Source organism: Corvus brachyrhynchos, unplaced genomic scaffold (genome assembly GCF_000691975.1).
Source record: "Corvus brachyrhynchos isolate BGI_N302 unplaced genomic scaffold, ASM69197v1 scaffold83, whole genome shotgun sequence".
Taxonomy (NCBI): domain Eukaryota; kingdom Metazoa; phylum Chordata; class Aves; order Passeriformes; family Corvidae; genus Corvus; species Corvus brachyrhynchos.
The window spans coordinates 2,793,069-2,820,207 of NW_008238464.1; the positions used below are offsets into that span (position 1 = coordinate 2,793,069).

Below are 27,139 nucleotides of genomic sequence, written 5' to 3' on the forward strand. Positions count from 1 at the left end.
CTGGGCACTGGGAAGACCATGCCCTTGTGCCAGTACTGGTAACAGTATTTTGGAAGGCAGATCATAATGTAGGTATTCAGTCAATGGGTTAATGTTAATCAACCTGAAGTACAATATTGAAGCTTCATATAAAATTGCTAATTATTTATAGAATGCAGCTATTTCAGAGAAACAATTTATTATGCAAAGTTAACAAATCATTACCATATTCAGGAAAGAATTCAAATTATCCCTGAGGTTATTGCTCAGAGTTAATATTCCTCTTCATCGGTTAGCAACCCAAACTATGAATCATACACTTATTTAAAATTGAGATGGATCTGAACAAAAAGGAAACATTCAATATATTTCCTCCTCCTCTCCCACTCCCATCCCCCCTCCCATCCACTGGGATTTGCTTCTTCTGAGTATATTCTTGCTCCCCCCCCCCCCCCCCCCCCCCCCCCCCCCCCCCCCCCCCCCCCCCCCCCCCCCCCCCCCCCCCCCCCCCCCCCCCCCCCCACCCCACCAGTCTTTGCCTTCTGCTGATCCATTCCCGGGCATTTGTTTGGTTCCCTTGAGCTTATTCTCCTAATTCTCATGCTGTTTCAGCAAATTGCTTTGTGCCTTCCCTGCTTCAGTCAAAATGCCATATTCTTTTCAAATGTCTCAGTAGCTGGGAGGGTAGCAGGGTGTGTACGTGTTCATGTGATAACCATTAAACTCTATTTAATATTAGGACTCAACTTTGGGCTCTATTCAAATTCTGAACAGCATCACAACTAAGGCTTTTGGCTTTGTGGGTGTTTGTTCATTGCTTTTGGTCATTGATACTAGCTTGTACTTAGAACACATTGTTAAGATCTTAAGAATATATTTCGTGGCAGGAGAGATTGTATCTTCCTGTCCTCTCTGTCCTCTTCGTGGGTTTAACACAACCTTTTTTCTCCCAAGGTACCTGTGAGAACAACATCCCGATCACCAGTCCTGTCCCGCCGTGATTCCCCACTGCAGGGCAGTGGGCAGCAAAATAACCAAGCAGGTCAAAGAAATTCCACGAGGTTTGTAAGCCTACGTGTCCTGGCTTTTCTTGAATTGGAAGGAAAAGGCTTATGGGAATCCAGGTGTTTCCGGACAGCTTTTGGCAATGCCTGTAGGATGTGAAAGGAAGATAATGTAGGATCCCTTTTCAGTAATGATTAATATTGATTTCCCTTGCTGTAGCATGTGTCAACAAATGCTGACAAAATTTCTTCTTTCCTCTTCTCATTTGAGTTGCCTGCCCTGTAATTTTAGCAATAATTTCAAATATCCTTCAAATTTTGGAAAAAATATGGCTGTTTGTGAACATCTTGCCTTTTGGTGCAGTGGGTCATCTTGGATGTACCATGGGGATTACTGTCAGCAGAAGGGCTTGTAATATCTAAAGTGAAGAGACCTCAGAAACTTTTTGGCCTCTTAGCCAGAAAAAAATATTTTAAGAGGGGGAAAAAGACTCCATGAGCTGTGACACAGCATCCGAGGTCAGGAAGGGGAAGAGAGAGCTGACTCCTGAGCTCAGCAGAGGAACATGGGAGGCCACCCTGGAATTAGCTCACTGGACAGGGGTGAGGGTATTCTGGTATTCTTTTTGGCTAGTGTTTAGTTCCTAGGACACTACTGAGCCAATTTTAAACCTGCTGCATGCAGGCTGAGAGAATTGTCCGCTTCAGATTAGATGCAGAAGAATGGCAGGTAGATAATTCCAAATAAAAGGAATAGCTTATACCCACCTAAACTTTTTTTTTAACCATCATAAATAAGGTAATAGTTATTTCAAAGGGAGCCACTGCCTGGGTTGTGAAGCATTACTGATGCCCTGAGCTCAGTGTTAAAGTGTTCTTTCAGTTGAGTTATTAGCAAAACACTGAGGGAGAGTGATGTTTCAGTGTGTGTGACTGAAGTGTGTGTAACAAAGAATTTCTTTCCTCCCTTGATACAGCAATATAGAGCCTCGTCTGCTGTGGGAAAGGGTGGAGAAGCTTGTACCAAGGCCAGGCAGTGGCAGTTCTTCTGGCTCAAGCAACTCTGGCTCACAACCTGGCTCCCACCCTGAAAAAAAAAGGTTCAGGATGAGATGTAAGTCCTTCTCCCACCCTTTGGAACAGTGTGTTTCTGAGTTTATTAAGCTGTGAAGCCCTCAGTAATTAAGACTGATAACCCTCACAAGGAACAACCTTTGAGCATGCAGCGTCACAGATGGATTAGCTTCCTGTACCCTCTTGGCTGTATGTCCTTGCTTGGCAAAGGCAGTAGGCACAGAAATCATTGTCAAACTGTTTCATTGTTCTTTAATTCACATCCAGGCACTGCTGCATGTTCCTGTGTGCAAATAGCCCAGTCTCCATGCCCTCACAGCTCCCTCCCTTCCTCATGTGTGCAGGGGCACATTTTGATACTTGTTGCTTGTCACCGTGGTGGTTGTTGATGCGATGCAGACTGCAATGGATAGGTCTCAGCTGGCTACAGTGGATGATGATGGAGGTTTTCCAGCTCGTGACCACACTTGAGTCTTTGATTTACAATTGTTGTGACCGTTTATTTTGGCTTCAGACATAGGTCAGTTGCACCTATACAAATCCCAGCTTATGATGTTTTTTATACAGTCCTTCAGGGACAATGTCATAGTGAAACTTCGGTCTTGTGGTCAGACACCCCTAATAGTCTTCTCACCTCTCTTCCTCACTCTAAAGTGAAGTAAGACAACATGTTTTAGCTCCCTGCCTAATCTGTTTTGTTCTGTATTCCTTTTGGGGTCTTGGCACATGCAGCATCATCCAAATCAGAGGGTTCGCCATCACAGCGCCATGAAAGTGTACCTAAAAAGCCTGAAGAGAAAAAGGAAGTCTTCAGACCTATCAAGCCTGCTGTGAGTTGCATCCACCTCCCCTGTCCTCCTTCTCTTTCAGGTAGATTCACAAAAAGTACAGTGAGAGCTTCATTCAGTGCCATTAGGGGTGAACATCAGCTAGAATTGAGTTTGTAACTGTGGGTCTAGCAGCATGTTCTGGGCTGTGTAATTGCCTGTGCATATCAGTACTGCAAACATTAGATTTTGCTCTGCTTCTGGAATTGATTTCTGCTCTCTGGTCTTCTTCCTTCCTAATCCATGCCTTTCTCTCTTTCAATCTTGTGCTTCCTTCCTGGGGCTGGACCAATGGTCATGCATTTGACCTGAATGTGCCAATGCTGGGCTGAATGGTGCAGGGAGAAGTGGTAAGACCTTAAATTTTTCCTACTCTCTGTGGAAGATTTCTGACATTTCCTATATCTGGCTGCTATTACAATTGATAACAGCTCTGTGTCCAGTTGTATCTTGGGGAGCTCAATGGGTTTTCACAGTATTTGCACCTTTCCTTGAAACTTTCTTCAGTTGCCATATCTCTTATGATGCTTCACCATCACCCAAATCCGTCAGCTTTCTAGAGAAACATAGAGGCTGGTCCTTCACTTCTGATAGTTTAATGTGTGAAATATTTGCCATAAACTGTATTCAGCTAAATAAAACATAGCTACACAGCTGAGAACACATTGAACTGACTGCAAACCATGTTTACCCACTCTGCAAACTGCAGACAGAAGTGCAGCTTATGTCCCATACTGTATATACTGTTTGACAGTCTTGTGTGACTGACTGGTGCTGATGAATCGGACTTCACAAGTGAACGCCTCAGCACAGTTCCTTGCAGCTGGAAATTGATCAAAAGGTTTCAAGGAGATCAGCTCTCTGCAACTGTGCCTTAGGTGGCTCAGAAAGTCCTAGGATCTTTCTACAACCTTGATGTCTAGATTTCTTGTGGCAGATGCTATTAGCTTGAAAAGTTTAGGAAAATGAACTGTGACAGTAGCCACTATGAGAGAGTGGGTCCTTGTGCTTGTATACGTCCTTCAGATGGTATGATAGCGTAAACTGAAGTCATAGGGTAGTTGGGTTTTAGAGTATGCACATTTTTCTGTGATATGGCAAGACCCCCTTAGGTTGACTCTTCTGGTGCTTGAATCTATCAGAAAGTGAGTTTTGGTAACTGTTAGGAATGAGTAAGTCAAAGGAAACAGTACTGCTGGGGCAATGGAATCACAGAAGTGAACAAGTGAACAAACTCAGGCACTAATCCTGTGGGTTTGTCTTGCAAACTCTTCTTCTCTCCTACTTGCAACATCAGTTTTTAATTTTTTTTCTTCCCTCTGCCATCAGGATTTAACTGCATTGGCAAAGGAATTGCGAGCAGTAGAGGATGTGCGACCTCCACATAAAGTAACGGATTACTCATCCTCAAGTGAGGAATCAGGGACAACAGATGAGGAAGATGATGATATGGAACAAGAAGGAGCAGATGAATCTACTTCTGGACCCGATGATGTCCGAGCAGTGTTAGTCCCTCTAACAGTGTTTTGCATCTGTTTTCCCTTACAGGGGATTGAAGGAAAAGGATGTTAGCTACTTTGGCTTGTATGTTAGTTCTTTCAGCTTACTACAATCTATGAGCAAGACATAGCAGCCTTGTATGTTCATATATTCAAACACTGAGGCTAATCTTTTCAATGTCCTTTCCCTCTTCTTCCTTGATTTCTTACAGAACAAGAAACTGTTTAACAATCTCTTGATAGAGAGGCTTTTCTAGGCAGCTTATGTAAATATTCTACTGGTGTCACAATATAAATTAATTCTGAGTATTCCATGATTCAGGGCAGTGACAGCCAGGGCACTAGTGCTGTTATCTCACTCCAGTTATTTCTTGTCTGGCAAATAGGTCAACGTTGAACTTGAGCAATGGTGAAACAGAGTCAGTAAAAACCATGATTGTCCATGATGATGTGGAGAGTGAACCTGCCTTGACTCCTTCTAAGGAGGGCACCTTAATTGTTCGACAGGTATTGCTTTTCCTTCCCTGTGCAGTGCTGCACCCTTTCTGTGCTCATTAACCCACTCGCTCATTCACCCATGCTGTTTCTACATTATATTTGTTGTTCGTATTATCAAGACGCAGCTGTAGTGAATTTCAGATGAGCAAGATGTTTGATGCATGCAAAGAGAACAGTAGCCCATCACCCCTTGCTTCTGTTTTGCATGCTTTCCAGTGACACTCATGGCAGCACCATGCAGAATATCTCAAAGTCTGTGGGAGAGAAGGGTAGAAAAGCTGCAGGTGTGTGGAGCAAGTACCTGGAGCAAAAACTTAGTTTAGTTTTACCACAGAACCAAATATGTGTCTCAGGAGTGGGGCTGGGAGGGAGACTGGGGTGGGAGCACTCAAGGTTTTTTAAAATTGTTTTGAACCTGTAGTTGAGGGCATACAGACCACCCAGATAACATACACACACATGTACATGTGATTTCACACAAGAGTTGGTGTGGGGGAGAAGCAAAATAGGTGGTGAGGCAGAGAATGTGGACAGAGCTAGAGTGCTGTGTTGTTGCCTTTGATTCTGAAAATATTGCATCCTTGTGCCTCTGAAAGATAATGGTTCCCTGTTAATGAGCTTGTGTGTTAATGAGCATGTTAGTTTATAGGAGTTTCCTCAGTAATCGCATTTCTGAGTTTCACAACTGAATGCTGATTTCTTAATTGAGCCCTCTTGTTTGAAAATGAAGGTTTCATGGTTATTGTTTTAAATAATTAGCTGAAGGGATTCTCCAGAAAGTCCGAACTGCTATCTGTATAGGATCTAAGTTAGTTTAAAACAAAATAATAGGGAAAAAAATCCCCATCCCCAAGAATGTGCTTGTCCCTGTTGTGGTGTTGGACTTAGCAGCACAGTTATTCTTCTGTTAATTGGTGGAACTGGCTGTGCAAGTCAACCACATGAACCAAGCTTTTGCCTGCCGGTGGGAATTTGATGAATTCTAGTATCTCTGCCCACTTTCCATGCAGGCATCAAAGCATGGATTGTCAGCTTATTTAAAAAAATAATTAAAAAAAAAAAAAAAAAAGTGAAAAGGTAGGAAGTGAGGGAGAGAAGGAGAGAGGTTGTTAGGGATATAGACCTTTAAGCAGCACTTGAGCAAGACAAGTGTGCCTGTTTTTTCTACAGAGTACAGTTGACAAAAAGCGTGCCAGCCATCATGAGAGCAATGGCTTTGCCGGTCGCATTCACCTCTTGCCAGATCTCTTACAGCAAAGCCATTCCTCCTCCACTTCCTCCACCTCCTCTTCCCCATCCTCCAGCCAGCCGACACCCACCATGTCCCCACAGACACCCCAGGACAAGCTAACTACTAATGAGGTATGTCTTACACCACAGCTGGCTGCTTTCATAGGGTTATAGCAGCATTGCCTAGTAGCTAGTTTGCAAAGGAACTCCAGCCAATCTCCCCTGCTTTTTTTTTCCTGTCACCTTTGTTCCCACCTCCCAAATAACACATTTCAGTTCTGTGTAAGAAGCCCTTAACTCTAGAGCAGTCCCACGCCAAACTTGCCAGTTTACTATTTTTGCTTCCTTTTAGTGAGTCATTAATTGCATGGCGTTCGTTTTAAACTAAACTTGACTACTGCATTTTCAAGCCAATACTCTTTTTTAATTCTGTTTTATTCCGGGAGCAGGCTAATTGCAAGCAATGTGCCTCTTCAGAATTAGCAGTTAATTTTGGCTTTGTCAGTAAAGGCTGGACTAGTGTCTCCACACATATGAGGAGCTGCTTGTGGAGACTCACCCTTTGGGAGAGGAAGTGGCTGTGGAGGGATTTTGCTCACTATAGCTTGCCACGTGGGCTGGGTGAACAAATCAGGTGTTGCCTGGGAGGGCTGTAAAAACCTGAGGTATTGTTATTTTGAAATAATGAATGGGGGGAAATATTTGGGTTTTTTTCCAAGTATGTGTGTACCCTGAGAAGCAGCTGTGTAAAGATCACTGTTCTCCGCCAATGCTGATTGTGTCCAAGGGGAGAAGATTTCACTATGGGGGAAGCTCCCTCTTGCTGTCCTGGGCTGATCTCAGGATGGTGCCTTCCTTTACCAAGTGCTAGTGGGAAAGCCTGGTCCTTTACGTGCGTGTAACCCCTTGCAGCAGAGGATATGCATACATGGGAATGAACGAAGAGTCTTTTGCCCCTTACCAACCCCAGCAGTGAGCAAGGAGCCTTGTATGGTGTCTCCACTCCTGGCTGGGTGGCCAGCCCTGGCTTACAAGGAGAGTCTCAAGCAGGGGGTCATACAGGGCAAGCGAAACCCGGTGAAAAGAAGCTGCTGCTTCTCAGGGTACAGTCCTGCCATGTAGGTGTGCAAGTGTTGTGGTGAGGAGAGGTTGCAGTGAGCTGGGTAGGCTTATGGCAATGTGCATGTTTACCACATAATCAAAAATGCTTCTTAACCACGTAGCAGTAGGGTGGGTGTGAGGGAGAGTTTCCTCCTGGAAATTCATTTAGCATAATACTTAATTTTCAGCTATGCTTCACTGGTCTTTGATCTTTCTAAAAGCGCACTCTTGTAGTTTATAGAGATCAGTTGATTGATCCAGAGATATGCTTGCTCTTTACTTTGATCTAAGCAATACGTAAGCAGGGTTCAGTTAACTCAGCTTGGGAAGTGGAGGTTGTGGCAGTGCCTGGTGATGGAAGAGCCTTTTGGTATTGGGTTGTGCAGGGGAGGGATATACTCCAAAGACCCATTGCTATTTTTTTCTGTAGAGGATTAGGAAGATCAGAGGTTGAAGATTAGTTGATGCTAAAGAAGTGTCTTGTAACTATGTTTGCATAAAACTGAGCAAAAACCCAGTACTGCTTGGTATAACTTACCACATGCACACCCTTTATATATATACACACTTTTTTTTCCCCCACTTGTCTCATTCTGCTTCAGTATGATATGTTGTCACTGTAATACTAAACTGGCAAGGGTTTTTAAGTCGTTTCATTTCCATTTTTAACAGTTCATTGTTTCACTTGTCTTCTTTCTTTATGTTTTTTCATGTTTAGACCTCATAACAAGCACCAGTGATTTTATCCACTACATATTCATAGTGTCATATCACTGTTTGCTACACCTTCCACACTAATGAGCACCTTTGTTCGATACAGGTTTAATATGTTGCTTTGTCAAATAAAGGTGGAAGAATCTGCTGCAGCTTTCTGGCAAGAGGCTCAGGTTAAACAAAATAGGGAGAATGAACAGTAGCGAACATTGAAACATAGTCCATTATAGAAGTGAATGCTTGATCCCAGATGGTTCTGATTTTGTTGCACAAGCCAAGAGATCAAACATCATAATATATTAAACTACCTCAAGTCAGGAGATGCTTCATAAATTCAAAAATTGTAGATAGTGGACAGTGTGCAGATAAAATAGTATACATACATTTAAGCAGATTTCCAAAAGGAGAGACATTCCCTTGCTTTGTGCCTAATTGTAGTGGTCTGTCCTAAAAAGCTTTGCTAGCAGCTGAGGTTCAGGGATGACAGTTTAGCTAATTACATTTTGCTGTAACATGTGCAGTGTGCATATGTATCTAGTTCAGGTGTGGTGCCTGCAGTGCATTGTGTATTAATAAAGGAAGGATAAAAGCTTGGGGAGGCTCTGTAGCATAATTCTGTAGTGACTTTAAAATGTTGGTGTTTGTTATCCATGCTTTTTATTGTCATTAATATTAATAAAGTTGAAATTTACATTGCAGACTCAGTCCGCTAGTAACACACTCCAGAAACACAAATCTTCCTCCTCCTTTACACCTTTTATAGACCCCAGATTACTACAGATTTCTCCATCTAGTGGGACAACTGTGACTTCTGTGGGTAAGTAAAGTAGCTGAAGATGACAATTGAAAAAAGGGTTCAGTGATTTCAGTGGCTCTTTAAAGTACTTAAGAATGTTACCATCATGCTTTTTATTTGTTTTGCAATGTATTGCATAGTTTATTTTCTTTTTCCATTTACATTTCTTAAAAAAGAAAGACTTTCTCAGTATTCTGAGTTACTGATTTGAGTTGTATGATGTAGAGAATATATGGCCAGAATCTAGCACTGGAGGGATATTACATGCACTTTACGTTTTTTTCTTCCAGTAGGATTTTCTAGTGAAGCAATGAGATCAGAGGCAATAAGGCAAGACCCTACGCGGAAAGGATCAGTTGTCAATGTGAATCCCACAAATACACGGCCACAGAGTGACACACCAGAGATTCGCAAATACAAGAAGAGATTCAATTCTGAGATACTGTGTGCGGCCTTATGGGGTAATGCAAACATGTTCTTCCTTTGCCTCCTGCACTCCTGAAGTGTAGACATGCCAGTAGGAGCTTGCAGCCTTTGATAATGTATCTCCAAAACTGTAGCTGTTTCTCTGCATTTATTCAGTGCTTGTTTACATCTTTTTTGTTGCAAGACCTGATTATTATTGTGTTTTCTGCTTTGATATAATTTCCCACTGATACATACATGCTTCTGATGGCACAGTTTAGACTGAGCATCATAGAATCATTAGGGTTGGAAAAGACCTCTGAGATCATTTTTGACTCAACACCACCAGATCAGCTAGACCATGGCACTATGTACCACATCCAGTTGTTTCTTGAACTCTTGCAGGGATGATTACTCTATCACCTCCACTGGCAGCCTGTTCCAATGCTTAACCAGTGAAAAAGTTCTTCCTGGTATCCAACCTGAACTTGCCTTGGCGCAGCTTGAGGCAGTGTCCTCTTTTCCTGTCACTAGTTGTCTGGGAGAGGCTTCATGCAGTTGATCAGGATATCCTTTTCAGCTCTCTCTGAACCCTAGTACATCTCTTGCAGCTTTTGGGAGCTTATAGTAGTCCTTGCAGTGTACACCTGGTGCACACAGAGTATTTCTTTTGAAAAATAATCATCTTCTTCAGGCTCTTGTTAATGTACTGTTTCAGGGCTTGATTAAGATGTGTTGCGTAAGATGACTCGTCACCTCAGCCATCAGTATATGTAGGAAGTAAGAGGGAAAAGGATAGAAGGAATATTTTCCATTCTGAGACTTAGCTTTGTTAAGAGTGATTACTGCAGAGAGAAGCTGGGTACGAGATGTCAGCTGACTAAGTGTGTCTGGTCTTCTTGTCACTAGGGATAATTTGTGTTGGTGTCAGACAGTCAGGATTCCACACTTCATCAGGCTTAGAGCAGTGCCTGTTGCCTGCTACAGTGTGGAATCACTGCTGCAACACCCAGTGAAAGCTTTTCTCTGTTGTTGGTTTCTTGGCCAGAATCTATGGGGACACATGAATTTTTTCATTATCTAAATGTTAATAGTTGATGCTTGTGTATGTTACATACATGTTTATCTAGTATCCCTAAACTTGGCAGACTGTAAATGCACATGCAGCTCATTTTAAAAACTAAGGAAGAAGAGAATTGGCCATTGCCCTAAGTCATATGATTATTATATAGGTAACACAGTCCCCTCTCTTTTTTACATTTTTATAGCTCTTTCCAAGGCTTTAGTTCTCTTTTGGCGTTATTTCCAGCATTTCCTATTTCTCAGAACAGTACTGTTGTCCCAATCTTCTTGCCTGCAAAACTGTGTCAATTAAATAGCTCTCCCAACACCTTGTCTTCCTATCTGCTGCTTTCTTTATTTCCAGAACTTACTGGTAAGAAATTTTACCCCAACACTATTTCTGCTTGAACTCCTGTGTAAAGTTCTCTGATAAAGTTAAGACTTGTGCAAATGTAAACTTCCAGGCTGTGAGAGGGCAAATCAGAGAGAAATCACATGGTGTCAGTAAAGATGACTCATAATTTCTCTGATCGGCCTTGTTTTGCCAGTAGCAATTCATGTTAATGGTTTTATATTTCTTTGATCTATGTATCTGACTGTTAGGGTAGTTTAAAGAATAGGTGTAAAATCCTAGAGGTGTTTTACGGCTGTAACACAGCCCTTCCCTGTTGAACATTTAGGGCCAAACTGATGGTGATACAAGTTGGTACACGTTTGCTTCTTGGTAAGGTTTAACTTCCTTTACCCTTAAGAAAATTAAACCATTTCATGGTGATGCTTTTCATTCAAAAACAGGGGGACTTGCTTTGCTTTGATTTGATTAGCCTTACCAGTGGTAATGCCAGTAGTATCTGGCAAGCTGCTAATTGCATTAGGTCTCTGATACTGTGTCTTCTAGTTTTGAGTGGTGAAAGTCAATGTTAATGACATGGATGCAGTTACACAGATTTTTACACCCAGCCTCCACAGACAGCCTGTGCTTTTTCAGGAAGCATTTGCATTTGTTTGAAAAAGCCAGAACTGCTTAATTGTAGGGTGGCAGTAGAAGAGCTCTGCTGTCTGTGAGTAAGGAGGATGTCCGCATTGTAAAATTCAAGCACTGCTTGCCACCAGCATAGTACCTTGTTAGTTTCATCTCCAAGTACATGTAGCTAAGGGAAGGGGGACAGGTGTGCATGAGAACTCAAAGCAGAAACAATTGCACCACAAAGGCAGCGGCAGGAGAGGTGAGGGTGGAGGCGGCAGCAATGGAGCCCTGATGTGCAAAGAGGAGAAGGGACCCTGAGGGAGCAGTTTGCATATGGCTTGCTTTGAATTGTAGCCCACACTGGAAAAAGTGCAGAAATGCATGTTGAAGCTTATAGCTTTAGTCAATGGGTACTGGAGCTGCAGGAAGGAGACCAGCTGCTGGGCAGTTCCTTGGCTGGTTTGGTGCTGCTTCAGCCTGTGCTAAGCCCTGACTTGTGTGTGTCTAGCTCTCCCTGCTTCCTTCTGCCACTTCTCAATCTGATGATGTCTTCCAGTATGAGAGAGAGTCTGTGTGAAATGCTCTTGGGTGAAATGCCTACTGCCCATGGGAGCTGTGGGATGGGATCCAGCTAGTGTTTAAAAAAAGATTGGATGTGGCACTCAGTGCCGTGGTTTAGTTGAGATGGTGCTGGGGCATGGGTTGAACTCAGTGATCTTGAAGGTCTCTTCCAACCCAGTGATTCTGTGATTAGTGCAAACCATGTGGGGGATGCGGAGGCAAGAGGTGGGCAGCAGAGGGATGAAGGAGGTGTCAGCAGCTAAAGGAGAGCCTGGAGGGTGACAGGCCTCCCAGGAGAAGTAACAGAAGAGTAAATCCAAGCAAAAAATGCCTTGAGGCTGCTGGGACCTCTAAAGTTTTCTTACTGAGAAGGCTAGAGAGAGGAAAATGGAGAGATGCGTGATAATTTCTGAACTCACTATGGGCTGCATCTTTTTTTCTCATCCACCTAAAGGCTTTTAAGAGTGCTTCAGCATCAGCAGCTCAGCCCCCATCATTACTTCCTCCTGGCTGCAGCTCTGCTTCCCCCTAATACTCTCTCCCCTTTCAGAGACACTTGGTGTCCCCTGGGTCAGGCCTTCCTTTTTGCAAGCCACTCCCATGCCTGGTATCCAGGGTGTTGTTTAGGTGAGCAGTAATGCCCTTTTTCAGTACTGTAAGAAGGCATGTCACTGCTGTAGGTGCAGACTGCACTGAGACACACACACACACCTGGACACTGGGCACACCTGCTCTATCAGAAAAGGTTCATTATGGGATCAGCCCAGATGGCCCATTGGCATCAGTATAGTTGTGTGTGGGGTTAATTGTCTGACTAGGGATTAAGACCATTAAGCAGTGTAACTATGATGATCTTGTGTGAGTTTTGCTTTTCTTATTTCATTATTTTATTGTGCTAAAGCATGGCAAGTTTTATATTGGGATTGCAACATGGAAGCCTAATAAAGTGAGTCATACATTTGGTTTGATTTCCATTTCCTGTAGTGTATTTGAACTGTCTCTGCAAAATTTATGAGCTTCTGGACTTAAATATTATTGCAAATAAATAGTTATAAAATTTAAGAGTGATAACACAATAGGAATTTAAAACTTAGTCTCATATATATCTATGATGTAAAAAAAAAGTAATTGATTTTAAATAGTAAGGTTTTATGGTCTCTTGGAAAGTGTTCCAATGGACCTTTGGAACTTTGTATAAAGAAACTGGACTAGTGACTTCTCTCGTCTATATTTGCTTGATCTTTAGGAGAAGCCTGTGGAAACACGAGATTACTGTAGTTCCTCTGGTTTTAACATTCAGATGGAAAAGATTGGTGTGAAGCTGGGAACAAACCCAGTGCCTATCCTTTTACAGGAGGGCTGCACCACAATCTGTTTCTCCCAGTGGGAACTGTTTTTACTGCCATGTCCATGTCAAAAGCATCCTGCTACCACCCCCCTAACAACAGCTAATACGTATTTGGAATACACAGGCTTGCATACCACTTTGTGCCTCACTCCTCCTCCAACATTAGCATGCCTTTTTGTTTGGGAACTGGTGCTCTAGAAAGCTCTCCGTGGTCTTCCAGTCTCTTACTCTTTTGGACACCGTTTGGTGTCAATAGTCACTGTGGGCAGGTAATGTAGAGAGCCTCTGCATTGTAAGAGCTTTTAGGCTGCAGGCAAATGAGACCCAGTCAGCAGTGGTTAGACCTGCTTGAAACAAGTCAGTTGCTGTATCAATCATCACTTCATCAGAATATGTGGAAAAGGTGCTTACTAACTTGGATCTCTGGCTTTGTTTTTTCTAGGAGTGAACTTGTTGGTGGGCACTGAAAGTGGTCTGATGCTGCTAGACAGAAGTGGACAGGGGAAGGTTTATCCGCTCATCAATCGAAGACGATTCCAGCAAATGGATGTACTTGAAGGGCTGAATGTCTTGGTGACAATTTCTGGTAAAGTTAACTGTTGAACATTATATTTTTCCTCCATCTGGCATGGCATGGCAGAAAGATTTTCTTGGCAGCCTGTGTATTGAGGGGGAAGTCCTGACTGAAGTCAGTGGGTTTTCCATCATTTCACCTCTCTGAGTCTACAGTTTATTTCTGCAAGTGAATCGTTTTCCACACAACACCCATGCCTGGTTGCTCCCTGTCCTTCCTTCTGTGGGGTGACATTTAAAAATGCTGCACAAGTTGGGGGAAACGTCTGGCTTTGTTCCCTTGTTCAGTATTTGAGAGCTGGAAATTAATGTTTTGTGAAGTTTGGGAAAATGGCATTCTTTCCCTCTGTCATGATTGCCTTCAACCTGGCCTCTTTCTAACCAAAGCACAGTGTGCTACTTGGGTTTAAAGACATTTTTCTTGTGCGTTAGAATCTGTAGAATGGGGAAAGCTCTTGCAAAATAGGGAAGTAAGAGTGATGCGCAGTAAAAGTGTGAGAGAGAGGAGTACAGTGTGTACATGGTGTGGAAATGACCAGAGAGCAAGAAGGGAGATTGGTGCCTGGTCTCTCACTGGGTACAACTTGGGAATGACAAATTAATGGGAGATGAAGGGTGGTGGTGATGCTTGTGTTTGTTTTCTGTGTGCTGATGAGAAATATGTTGTATGAAGCTTGAGATTGCAGACTCTTAGACTCTAGAAAGTTATGGCATAAGGTTAACCTGCTGTTAGACAATTTGATGTGGTGCATTGTTAGTCTTTCTTCACTGGTGTTGTTCAGCCATTTACCTTCCTTTTGTTTTGGTTTGTTTGGGAAATAAGTCTTTGCTGTGCTGTGTGTGACTGGGAGAGGTTGTTAAATGAGGTTTCTCACAGGATTTGCTGTTGTTCAGACTCACCTAAACTTTGTTGAGGCTCCAGAATCTCTCTGAGTCTGCTGGAGGAGATCTCTGGCTCTCCCAACACTTATTCAAAAGGACACACAGTAGACAATTTAGTGGAATTTAATGCATTAGCCATGCGTTACCACAGATCCAAAGACCCATGCCCATGCTGCTGTCATCAACATGGGATTTGTTTCTGTCTGGAACAACTGAATTTTGTTGGTTTGTCACTTGCTGCATTCTCAGATACAGCTATGCTATAAAATCTATAAAAAGAAAAAGATGAATCAGGCAGCATTTAAAAATACACAACCTGCTGTGTGTCCTTTTGATGTCTAGTGCTGTATGTTAAAATATAAGCCGTTTGAAAGGCACCATGTGATGGATTTTATACTATAGCAGACCTTGTAAACAAAAATATTGTATAATCCAACTTGTGTAAAATCTGTTGGTTTGAAACATATGCTACACAATTCACAAGTGTCCGTGATTCAGTCTTGTGTATAATTGTTTTAAGTTTATTGATGTTTGCGTCAGTCACAACTGGAGTACCCTGACACATCCGTTTTCTTTGTTTCCTTCAAAACTATTGCTTCCTCTGTGGAGACATGCTACATTAACCCTTAAGAAATCAGCTGATCTTTGTTCTATGCCTTTGTGTCTGTGCCATCTCCTGTGTTTTATGGGAGGTTACTGGAGTATGAGGCAGAAGAGGCATCCTTGCCCAGTGAAAGGCAGGGCTGGGGGAGCATATTCAGTGAAACCGTAATGCTGTTATGCCCAAGCTTCCCCTTATGTCCTGCTTTTGCCTTCTGTGCTCCACATCTCAGTTTTTTACTCTCATGCTGGACTTCCCTAAGCATCTTTTTATTTGTGATGAGTTGCTTCACCACTCCAGGCAAAATTGGGATGCTGGAATGAAGTTATGTTTCTGCAAATGGTGTGTTTTGGCAGATTAGTTATTGAACTCCCTCTGAGCTTTGTCCCTGCGCTGCTGCAGCTTCGCTGGGAGTATTGTTCAGCTCACTGTGGTGCACTCAGCTGTATGTTCCCCTGAGTTTTTTGGGAAGTGATGTGCTGATGGTGGTAGGGTTTGAAAGGTGTCACTGCGTTGTGCGAAGAAGCTGCCGTGTGCTAGGATTTTAAGAGGATTGTCACCTAAACTTGGTTTTAATAGATACACTCTTGAGTCTGAAAACATTATATCAATTCTTGACCCAATTTATATTTGAAGTACAGAACTTTTTGACAACAAAGCTTTTGATACTGAGATGCTGAGCCTTCTAGAAATGGTACAAGAAAGCCTTGCAGGTAAAGCAAGAGTAGTTGATTGGTTCTTCAGTTCATGCTGTTGAGAGGCAAAAAACATGGTTTCTTCTGCTGAGATGATACAGTGCAGAGTCATAAAACTGCTGGAGGAGAGAGTGGCAACATGCATACAGAACACGCTCCAGTTGTGGTTCCCTGAGGGTTTTGCCAGCCCAGCTGGCTGATGGTGGCACCAGGAAGGTAGGAGGAGATGACAAAGTGGAAGAACTGGTTGGAATCTGCCTGCTCAATAATTAAAAACCACAGTGACAATAAAAACAAAAACTCAATATAGGGAAAAGGACTTTGCCTTTGAAACTATGTCTGTGGGAGAATCCACCCTGGGAGTTCTCATAGAATTCATTGTCTGATTAGTTCATTTGATGGCTGGAGCAGAGTTTTCTTTCTTATTCAATGGTCATAATGATTAGACCCCTGCAAAAGATAAAAAAGACCAGATTTCTGAGAGCTGTTTAAACTGACTGGTAGAGCTTTACAAGGAGAAGGATCTGATCTCTGCACTCCAAATGGGAACATTAAGAGCAGCAAAACTTGTTGAAATACATGCATAGCCATGTTTATATAACTAACTGGTCCTACTCTTTTCATGTCAGGCTGCAGAAAGGCAAAGGAATTTCCTGTCTTGTGACTTTTCCTTGTGGTCTAGACACCAAAACACAATGGGAACACACTTGAGATATTTCTCAGTTGTTTTGAAAAATATTTCTGGTTGGAGAGAAATACCCTGGTGCACATCATGTGAACCAAAAGGAAAAAATGTAGCCGCGTGCTGGGAAATTCCCATGTGTACTGTTTGTTCTGAGTCTTCGAGTTTGAGTAAGCTACTGGGGAAGCTACAACCATGGAAAAATCTGAGGCAGAATTTATCTCCTTGTGGACAGGGACTCACGATGGTTTTAAAAGCATTTGGAACATTGTACTGACCCTGAGCCCTCTGAGTTCTTCCTTGCCCAGAACTGCAGTAGCTTCTGATATGAACTATGTTTCCTATTTTTCAGTGTTTTTAAAAGAGCCCTTGTGGCTATAATTTGCAGTGTTTTCATGGAAGGACCTTTCCTTGGTTACATGTGGGACTTCTGGAAATACTGTTTCCTGCTCTAGTCCTCCAAATCTTGAGAAAGCTACAGGAGTGGTAGGGCTTTACCCCTTTATGAAACATGGCTTAATAAATTTTAAGTCAGGAAGTAAATCAGGGTAATCATTTACTGCCAAATCTATAGTCCCATTTGTAATGGAGATAAACAATAGATGGTGCAGTGTTACTTCACATTTCTTTGCATGGCATCAGAACAGAAGGGCTTTTAAAATTGAGTGACAGATCCAGTATTTGCAATCACCTCTCCAATTCCACTTTAAATTTAAGCTCAGTGAACAGATTTTTTACTTTGAAACTGCCTCTTCTTTTCCTCCTGTCCTTTCCCATCCAAGTAATCATAAAAAGATCTTTTAGACTGTATGTATTTTTAATGCAATGGCTTGTGGTGCTGGAGTCGATGGAGAAGCCTGTTTGCAAGCTGTGCTTCCCCATGTTGCTGCCTCAGCCCCTGCAGATGCTTTTCCTGACAAGCCTACCTCTGTTGGGGATCCCCTGCCATCAGGGTAGGGGGTCTGTGCCAGCTCCGGCACAGCCAGCTCAATGTGGAGGATGGTCTCAATGCCTGGGCCTCATGTCCTGCTGCAGCCAGTATCCCCTGAGCAGCCACCTGTGAACTAATCTGTCAGCAGGCATCCTGTGAAAACTTAAATGACAAATTAAAGACATTTAGCAGAACTCTATAGCTGGATCTGGCTAGCAGGCTGCCAGGTGGACCATCTTGATAGGAAGTGGCTTTCGACAGCACAGACCAGTACAGTGTCGCTTGGCCAGCCCAGCAGTGACTGCAGTGACTTCTCTAGCAGCTGAGAAACACTGGACAGGCACATGGCACTTCATTGTGGCTGGTGAAGAACAAGCATGGAGCTACCCCGCTGACAAGTAGGGTCCCTGAGAGCATCTCCTGTTTCCTTTCCTTTCACAAGGACCTCATGGAGCCTTATTAAATGGCTCCTAGTCAAAGCAGGGGTGATCTCCCTTCCTCAGCCGCAGCTTCATCTGTGGAACTGTAATGGCTTCAAGCAGCAAAGCAGCAGGAGAAAAGAGGATGCAAGCTTTGTGTATGTGCATTTAGGACTATCTTCTCACTAGTTCAGCAAATGCTTTGTAGGCCATTAGTTGTTAAAGAATCACTGATAAAGTTTGTCATGAACCTTGCATTCATTCAAAGAGGCCTTCTCCTATCAAGAGTTAAAAGTCTGAGGCGTATTTCGATGATGTGGCAGATGCATTGTCAGTTGAAGATAGGGCAGCCTGGGCAGGTAGCTTCTCTCACCTGTGGAGAAGAAACACCTTTCACAGTTTCTGTGTGCAGTCTGATAAGTATTACACCCTTGCAGTTCAAGGGAAGGGCTGCTGACAAAGCAGTCATCAGCTTTTAGCAAGCAGATGAAGTTTCAGGTCTCATATTCCATCCTCCTGCTCTCCTACAGTTTTGTGTCAAAAAGAGCCATTCTGACTCAGCTATATATATATATTTTTTTTTTTAATCTCAGTGCATGACTCTCTTGTGCTTTTGTTGTGGGAATTTCCTGTTCTAGTGGAAGTTGTCTAGGTCCTAAGAACCAGATAGCTGAAGAGTTATTCCCTTGAGTTTGTCATTTATGTTCGTGTAGTATTGCCATGTGTCTCTGTCATTGATTATCGGGAAAGTGCGTGTCTGGGTGGAGTCTGGAGTGAAGCTGTTATGGATGTAAAAGCTAAGGGAGATGTCTGTGGTTGCAGCATTTTCTCCTTCATTGTTGTTTTGGTTTGCTTTGCAGGGCTTTCTGTTTGCCTGGGTAGGGCTTTTTGCAAGTATCTTCCTATGGAGATAAACCATTGTTTTAATTTTGTGGCCAGGTAAGAAGAACAAGTTGCGAGTTTACTATTTGTCATGGTTAAGAAATAAAATCCTTCACAACGATCCTGAAGTAGAAAAGAAACAGGGCTGGACAACGGTGGGCGACTTGGAAGGCTGTGTGCACTATAAAGTTGGTGAGTAGCAAATGCAGTAATCAAATAGTTGGGACAAAGGATGGCTGAGAAAGGGAACTGCAGTGCATGTAGCTATTGGGTTTAAAGTTCGGTCGGTTTTATTTCTAGCTGTCTTACCTGTTTCTCAGGGTGAACTTGATGGCAAAGCACCAAAATAGATGGCAAGTTACAGGGTTAAATTGAAGATGAGAGGGATTTTGTGGTGAGACGATGGGCTGGGAACTGGAGAGTGTGCAAATCCCATCTGTCTCCTTCCTGTAATGGATGCAGCTTCCAGAAGGGTGCTGATATGGGCAGTGAGGGCTGGTAACATTTCACCAGGTCTATTAGACCCTTTAGGTAATAGAGGGATTCTTGTCCCCAGCAACTGTTTTCTTTGCTAACAGGTTTCCCTGATCTTGTACCATGATGAATTTACATGCTGGAATAGATTGAAAAAAGTCTCTCTTTAATTAGATTTTAGAGACTGGGGGAAAAAAAAAGAGTGGGAGGAGAAAGGAAGCCCAGGTAGCAGATGAGCTTTGGGGAAGTATCTGGGAACAGAGGCATGTCTTTAACTTCAGGATGATTCATTGATTCCCCTTAGCTCATGAAATTCCCTAATGCCATCTCGGATCTGCTGCAGTACAGTTACAGAATCAAGTGTGTTTTCATTAGACAGGTGCCCTTTGAGTGGTTTTAAGTAATTTAAATGGATTTGGCTATAGAAACTTCCACCAAAGCTGGTGAAAGACATGTAGCATTCACAGCCAGCGGAGTATACAGTGAGCCTGCTGCCCTGCAGGTGGGAATATGAACCAAGAGCTCTTTCTGCTGCTTCGGTTTCATGGTGCATCCTAATGGGCACTGGATGTTGCCTCTGATTTGATTTTCTCCCAAGAGCCAGCTCAGTTCCTTTCCAGCTGTGTCAGTCGGTGTGGAGCAGCAGCAATCAAACTGTTCTCAGTCTCCTCCTGTCATGCTCGTGCTCTTGGAAAAACCTGCTAATGGGGCGTAATCAATAACAATGGCAGTAAGCATACCCCAGGGTGTCAGCAGCATAATGAAGTGGCCTGTTAACAATACATCAACAGCTATTGAAAGGAGGCTTTCCAGCAGGGAAGCGTCTGAAACAAAGAGCATTCTCTTCCAGATGAAGAGGGGTTTGTTACCCTGGGCTGCAGCCTGGCACTGAACTTCCCTCTGAACCACAGAAATACAGTAGACTTTTTCAGGTAGTGAGAGGCCTCTTTGACAGCTGCGCTTCAGTTCCCAAGAAGGACAGCTCTGCCAGTAGTTGGGCTTGCAGTCTGGACGCTGTCACCGAGGCAGCTGGCACTGATCACTTCCTTGTCTCTTTGATGCAACAGGGGTCTCCGATGTCAGGGTGAAGTGGTATTTATGGATCTCAGTTGCTTCAGGCAACTTTTGGCTCCTCTAAATGAGAAATTGCTCTTTTGAAACTTAAGATTTGGGTGAATTCCCAGATAGCACCCAGAGCAAATAATAAGAATTATCAAATGTCCCCTTTCACAGATGAGGTGGTTTTGTTCAACACCCCCCTCTTCTCCGTGAAAAAATTCCAGGAAGTCTTGTAAGCTAGACAAGACTGAACAAAAGCTCTGTTTTTAGTCAGTACAGCTGTGGAGGTTGAGAGAATTTTTTTTGTCTGTTGAAGAAGTGTCAAGTCCCTTAACACTTACAGCTCAGTAGTCTTGCTTTCCTGCACAGCTAAAAGAGAAAGCAGTAGTGTGGATCATTATTGTAATAATGCTTTATTTCTGATTATTTCTGTGAATCTTTTTTCTTTTTCTCAAATGAGTTATGTCAGACTTTAGGGACAAAGGAAAGTGCTCCACTATCAAGCTTGCCTTTTGCTTTTGAAATTGAGTTATGTTGTAATTTTTTTTTTCTTCCTCCTTTCCTCTGGGTAGTTTCTCCATCAGCTCAAAGTACCACTGCCAGTGCTGTGACTGGAACTGCCAGTAATGGACTCTTCCACAGTCACGGCCTTCTTTTATTGGAATGTCCCTGTCTGAAAATTCATTTTCCTCTCTTGATGACTAAGCACTGTCCAATGTGGAAAAAAATAAGTGGAAATAAGTGTGTACTGACTAATTAATTCTAAAGATGGTGACACGGTCAGTTGCTAATAAGAGTAATGACTTTTGTAGCATAAATGTATCAAAGAGCTTAACTTCATAGAAGTAGCAATCCTAAAATATAGTGTTACTAAAACTCTCAGTATTTCTTCATACTTACATAAATTGTCTTCTTTCTTGACGTAACTGGAATGACTTTGTAATTATGCTGAATTATTTTTTGTTTTCTTTAATTTCAGTAAAATATGAAAGAATCAAGTTCTTGGTAATTGCATTGAAGAGTTCTGTGGAAGTCTATGCATGGGCACCAAAGCCATACCATAAATTTATGGCCTTTAAGGTAACAGTATATTTCAGCCATAGGTAGGATTTTCCCATAACCACTTGCAGTTATCCCTTTTACAAAAATGTTCTGACATTGTATCATGGCCATGTTCCAAGTTCTTTGGTAAATCTCCACAAACTTTGTATTATATTTTAATTTAGGAGGGTTTTTTTTTTTTAATTCTAGGAGACAATACACTTAAAGGTCTAAATTGTAACCGAGCATAAACTAATAATGACACAATATCACAAGTCTTTGTTTGCTCTGAGTGATACTCAGCATTGTTATGGGACTATTTTTGAATGCTGCTAGAATGAAATTAGCTGGCTTGGTATAATTGCCAGGCTGATTTACAGACAGTTACTCTTGGTTGTGCAGATAGAAGTAAGTACTACAGGAGTGCTGAATTGCCCTGAACTTTGGGGAGAACAATTCTTACTAAAAAAGCAAACAGGCCAAGTAAACCTGACAGAAAATAGCTTAGGTGATTGAAATGCAGCAGTTTGCAGAGTAATCTGTCCTTATTCATGAGAGACATGTTAGCCTAATGGGTCTGGTGTCTAGGGACCAGAGGGATGTGGAGGAATAAACCCACAATGTATGCATGCGAGCATATTTTTATAAACCCCACTGTTTTTCGAAGCACTAAAGTAAATCTCACTGATGGTTGTCTCACAGTCATTTGGAGAATTGGTACATAAGCCATTGCTGGTGGATCTAACCGTAGAAGAGGGCCAGAGACTAAAAGTGATCTATGGCTCCTGCGCTGGCTTCCATGCTGTTGATGTGGATTCAGGATCGGTCTATGATATTTACCTACCAACACATGTAAGAGCTGCTGCTGTGGTTGGGTTTTTCTCTTTCTTTCTGGTGGATCACACCACCCCCTCCCCCCCCCAACCCCTTCCTTTCCCCAAATGACTGATGTGTCTGGCTGTCCCTGTGGATCACTGCCGGATGTTTGCAGTGGTAAATTGGATGGAGGGGTCTAAGCAGATATGGCCACATTTGCCATGGGGTTTGTGCCTCACTGTCAGTCCTCACGTCATAGTCAGTATGTCTCTATGGTCTGGAGTTGCCCACTCAGATCTGACGTGGACCAGTGTGACTGTTCCAGGGGTAGCAGGTAAATGGCCAAGTGCCCTGCAAATGCCCAGCAGCACAAATGACACAACAGCCCACTGATGGGTTTCAAAAGGGTTGGCCTTAGTGGTGGTTTTTGTTCTAAGGCCAGGTGGCCTTAGTTACCAAGATTTCCTGTTGGTCATTGTACACAGAGGTGTCAGATGGGCCACCTCAAGCACTATCCAGTGCAGTGCAGAGATCTGAGGTCTGCATCTGCAGTGCTTGCTCCAGGCTCCCTTTCTGCCCATGAAAAGAAATAGGCACCCCTACAGAGGAATTAATCTTTCCTTGGTTTAGATGTCTGCCTTAGGATGAGAGGATTTATGCTTCAAGGGTTTACAGGTCTTGGTCACCGTGTATGGTGTCTAGCTCGAGGGGAGCAGATCTAGTGCTTCTAAAGTGAGTGAATTTGGGACTAGATGATCTTTAGGGTCCCTTCCAACCCAATCCATTCTATAATTCTGTGAATCCCTGATGTGTCAGCCAAAACCAAAACCCACTCATTTCTTTCTTCTAGCACAGGATCTGCAGCATTAAAACAAAAGTTTCCTCTTTCTGTCTCTGTAGATCCAGAGTAGTATCCAGCCTCACGCAATCATCATTCTCCCAAACACGGATGGGATGGAGCTACTGGTCTGCTACGAGGATGAAGGAGTTTACGTCAACACATACGGAAGGATAACCAAGGATGTGGTTCTGCAGTGGGGAGAAATGCCAACTTCAGTTGGTAAGTGCCTCTGGTGTGCCATGTACAATGTGCTCTTAGGGAGTGTGAGTCTGTGCACATGGGCAGAAGGAGGGAACATCGAGTGTGCTGCTTCTGCATCTGAAGTCAGTGCTGTATTATTTCTGGAAAACAGCTGTTTCGGCTGAAGTTTTTGTGAACAAAACCCAAACAATCAAATTGTGGAGTTCATGATTGAAAAACTCACCATGACCTCTGTAGGCCGCTGCAGAATTTTTGCTAGATAGCCACAAAGCTGTAGAAACCTTTCAGTATAAAGGCATATAAAGTGGCAGAGGAATAAAATATTATGGGTAAGTCCATGTAGATAACAAAAGGTGTACCTCATTTGATGTCTTTAATTCACCTTCAGATTACTCATCTCTCCAGCTCAAAATAAGGTTGAGAGTGAGAACAATAAGTGTAGTACACAAGTACACACCAGAATCCCTCTTGCTTGTGCTGCTGTAATTCAGTGCGGAGCATAGCGTGGGCTGTGGTCACACCTTCCTTTTGTTGGGCAAGCACATTGTATTTTATGGGCTGTGGGATGCCTGCACATATTGGGAGATGACTGCTGATAGCTGTTTGAGCAGCAGGAACAACAATGGAGGAGGAAATTTAAAGACATTTCATGCACAGCATGTTCACTCCTGTGCTGATTAACTCTTGACTAGATCTAAAAGCAAGCAGAATATATCAGCTGGCAAATTCCAGAGCCTTTGGAGATTGGAATGCTTGTGAAGTAGTAAATGGCACTGAGGCAGCCAACACCATTTGAACATCTTGTCTGGCAATTTTTAGAAACTATTTGGCCCAGTTAGCACTAGTGAAATATTTAAAAATAAATAATTTTCCATCAGGATGGTATATGCACTGTTGGTGTACATTATATTGTAGTAGATAATTTGGTTTAATTTCACTGAAAACTAATATGAATATGTTATATAAAAGGAAAGTACTGCAAAATTAAGTATTTTTAAATTTTTCTGGCTAGGAAGTAGTTTTTATTTTTCTGTTAAGAATGCAAATCAGAGGCAACAGCTTAGTCTTCATTAAGTTCCCCATATGTTATTTTTGACAGCATTCCTAAGACTATCCATCAAACTGCTTTGTGAATATACCTTTGCATAATGCTGGTGACTATACTTTTTATTTAATTTTCTTACTCCTGTCAAAAATAGATTGTTTTCCTCACACTACTACTAATCTTGTTCCCCTGTGACACTAAGGAAAAATGTTTGATTTGTTGCTTTATTTGTACACAAAGGAATGCAGTATGTCAAATAATAATATTTCTACTTTGAGAGTTTAATGTGAACCTCTTGAGAGATATACGGAATGATTTTCAGTTGGCTTTTGCAAGGAGATCAGTTTTTCAAGTATTACTCCTATTAAGAGAGCCTAGGTAATTTTTTTCTAGTTTTACCTTTCCCTCTCATTCTTTGTTTTTGCTGACAAACTCCTTCAAGGAGGGAAAATAACATGTAAGACACAGAGCTGGTGCTTGGGACACACTGTAGTGGATGGGCTTAGTCTATTTAAACCTTGGCTTCTGCTTTCTCCTAGTCAACACCTAATTAATCCATCTCTTTGTCCCAGACTTGGAGAAGAGGCCTGTGTAAAAATTCAATGTTCCCTCAGTTTAATTAAAGGTTATAGAGTTTCCTTTGTTACAAATGCTCAAGGAAGAAGTATATAACATAGAAAGCACGCAAAAGAAATTAAAATAAAAAAAGGTATTTTTTAGGTACATGTTCTGAGGACAGAAATAGCACTCTGAACATGTGTGTAGCTACAATAACACACATGCAGGTAATTTTTAACTAGAGTGTATCAGGATATTCTGTGCTTTTTCCATTTTTCCTGTTGCCCTCTGCCCATGCTAATGTGCTGTTTTCTCTCCAAAGCATACATCCGATCTAACCAGATCATGGGCTGGGGAGAAAAAGCTATCGAAATCCGGTCGGTGGAAACTGGACACTTGGATGGTGTGTTCATGCACAAAAGGGCACAAAGACTCAAATTCTTATGTGAACGCAATGACAAGGTACATTCCCTCCCACCAAGTTTGTTGCCAAGATGATAAACGTGTGCTTCAGTTGGGTACTTAGGTTGGGTTGACCCTGACCAGCAGCTAAACACCCAGCCAGCCTCAAGCTCTCTCCCCTCTCCCATGGAAGGGAAAGAAAATAGTCAGAAGGCAAAAAGACTCATGGATCGAGATATGGACAGTTTAATAAGCCAGCAAAAGCTGTACGTGCAAGCCACACAAAGTAAAGAGTTAATACATGGTCTCCCATGGGCAGGTGGATGTTCAGATGTTTTCCACACATAATGCTTTCTTGGGAAGACAGATGTCATCACCACAATGTCCCTCCTATCCTCTCCCTTTCCCTGAGCCTTTATTGGTGTACATGATGCTCTATATTATGTGACATCCATTTGGTCAGTTTGGGTCAACTGTCCCAGCATTGTCCCCTTCCAGCCTCTTGCCCATCCCAGCCCTCTTGCCTTTTAGGGGTGAGGGAGCTGGAGAGAAAGCCCTGATACTGTGAAGTATTGTTCAGCAGTAGCCAAAACACTGGTGTGTTAACAACACTGTTTAACACAGATGCAGAGCCCTGAACCCACAGGCCACATGAGGAGCATCAACTCCATCCCCACCAACCCAGACCAGCACTGCAATTGCACTGCAAATACTGGGGACAGTGAAGGCACATTAGAACCAGTGCTGTCCTACCTGTTGAGTTTGCTGATCTCTTTTCTTTGCAGGTTTTCTTTGCCTCCGTGCGGTCAGGTGGAAGCAGTCAAGTCTATTTCATGACCCTTGGCAGGACTTCACTTCTGAGCTGGTAGAAGCGGTGGGATTTGGAGAGGAATTGCTGACATCCAGAGTCTGAGATCTTCATAACTTGGAATTATTTTCAACTGGAGTACAGACCTGCACGAATGCAGCACTCTGTGTAAATGTGTGTGCAGGCATCACTGGTGTTAGGTTTCTTTATGTTTTTCAACTGAGGCTGCGACGCAGCTGGTGCTGTAAAGATATTGCCATCAGGTGCTACAATGTCTTTGAGATTTGGGATCACGCTAGAAAGCTACAGGTCTTCTTTTCCCTTCAGCTCCAGGATTCCTAGGATTTGAAGGACTCTGTTTGTTAGTGTTAAAACAGAGAAGGGGGAAAAAAGGAAGAAAACCAAACCAGGCTTACCATGAATATGCTGTTTGTTGAGTGGACAGGAGGCAGGCAAGAGAAGGTGAGAAGTGGTGTAGAGAGTCAGACTGGCTGAAACAGAGGGCAGATCTAGTCTAGTAATGTTAACAATGTATTTAATTGACATTTCTTTTTTGTAATGTGACAATATGTGGACAAAGAGGAAGGTGCAGGTTTTAAGAAGTTAATATTTATAAAATGTGAAAGACACAGTGACTAGGATAACTTCTTCTTGGGGACAGGGAGGGTGGGAAGGGGCTTGGGGTGGAATTCTTAGGGTTTTTTTGTTTCTGCAGTTTTATTTTGGCCTGGCCAATAACTTTAGTCATTTTCTGTGTACCAGGTGTTGCCTGAAACATGTGCAGATGATAAAAAAAGAAAAAAAAGGAAAAAAAAAATTCATTTTCTATAATGATTCTGTGTTAGGCCAGAACTTGGTTATGTCACAGTATTAGCACTGCCTCAGTTAAAGGTTTAATTTTTGTTTAAACCTAGAAGTGCAACAACAGTTTTACCACAGTCTGCACTCGCAGAACTAAAAAAAAAAAGAAAAAAAAAGAAAAAAAGAGAAATAAAATCCAAACTACATATGTTTATTTTTTGTGCCTACCTCATTGTTTTTAATGCATAAAATAAAAGAGGTGGTTTAGTTTATACGTTTTTAGAAGAAAACCATTAATGTCTAATTTAATCTTAATACCAAAACTACCAGATTGAAAGGTTTCTGACTGTTATTGCATAGCGA

At 42.4% G+C, this 27,139-nt stretch overlaps 1 protein-coding gene across 4 annotated transcripts in view; it reads left to right on the plus strand.

The window, feature by feature from the left end:
- The window catches only part of MAP4K4 (mitogen-activated protein kinase kinase kinase kinase 4), a 167,294-nt gene extending 140,323 nt beyond the window's left edge, over positions 1-26,971 (plus strand). For 2 of the 4 annotated variants that reach the window (XM_008635822.2, XM_017737010.1), the window contains 15 exons: positions 934-1,040; positions 1,961-2,097; positions 2,790-2,887; positions 3,226-3,234; positions 4,214-4,389; positions 4,770-4,890; positions 8,626-8,743; positions 9,013-9,183; positions 13,508-13,651; positions 18,788-18,922; positions 21,243-21,343; positions 22,007-22,156; positions 23,021-23,180; positions 25,088-25,227; positions 25,953-26,971. In XM_008635822.2, the coding sequence (XP_008634044.1) occupies positions 934-1,040; positions 1,961-2,097; positions 2,790-2,887; positions 3,226-3,234; positions 4,214-4,389; positions 4,770-4,890; positions 8,626-8,743; positions 9,013-9,183; positions 13,508-13,651; positions 18,788-18,922; positions 21,243-21,343; positions 22,007-22,156; positions 23,021-23,180; positions 25,088-25,227; positions 25,953-26,036 (1,851 nt within the window). In that variant the 3' untranslated portion in view covers positions 26,037-26,971. Of the gene's footprint in view, positions 1-933; positions 1,041-1,960; positions 2,098-2,789; positions 2,888-3,225; positions 3,235-4,213; positions 4,390-4,769; positions 4,891-6,051; positions 6,244-8,625; positions 8,744-9,012; positions 9,184-13,507; positions 13,652-18,787; positions 18,923-21,242; positions 21,344-22,006; positions 22,157-23,020; positions 23,181-25,087; positions 25,228-25,952 lie in introns of all 4 variants that reach the window. The other 2 variants (XM_008635819.2, XM_008635820.2) reach the window with 2 other exon arrangements.
- The last annotated feature ends 168 nt before the right edge of the window (positions 26,972-27,139 follow it).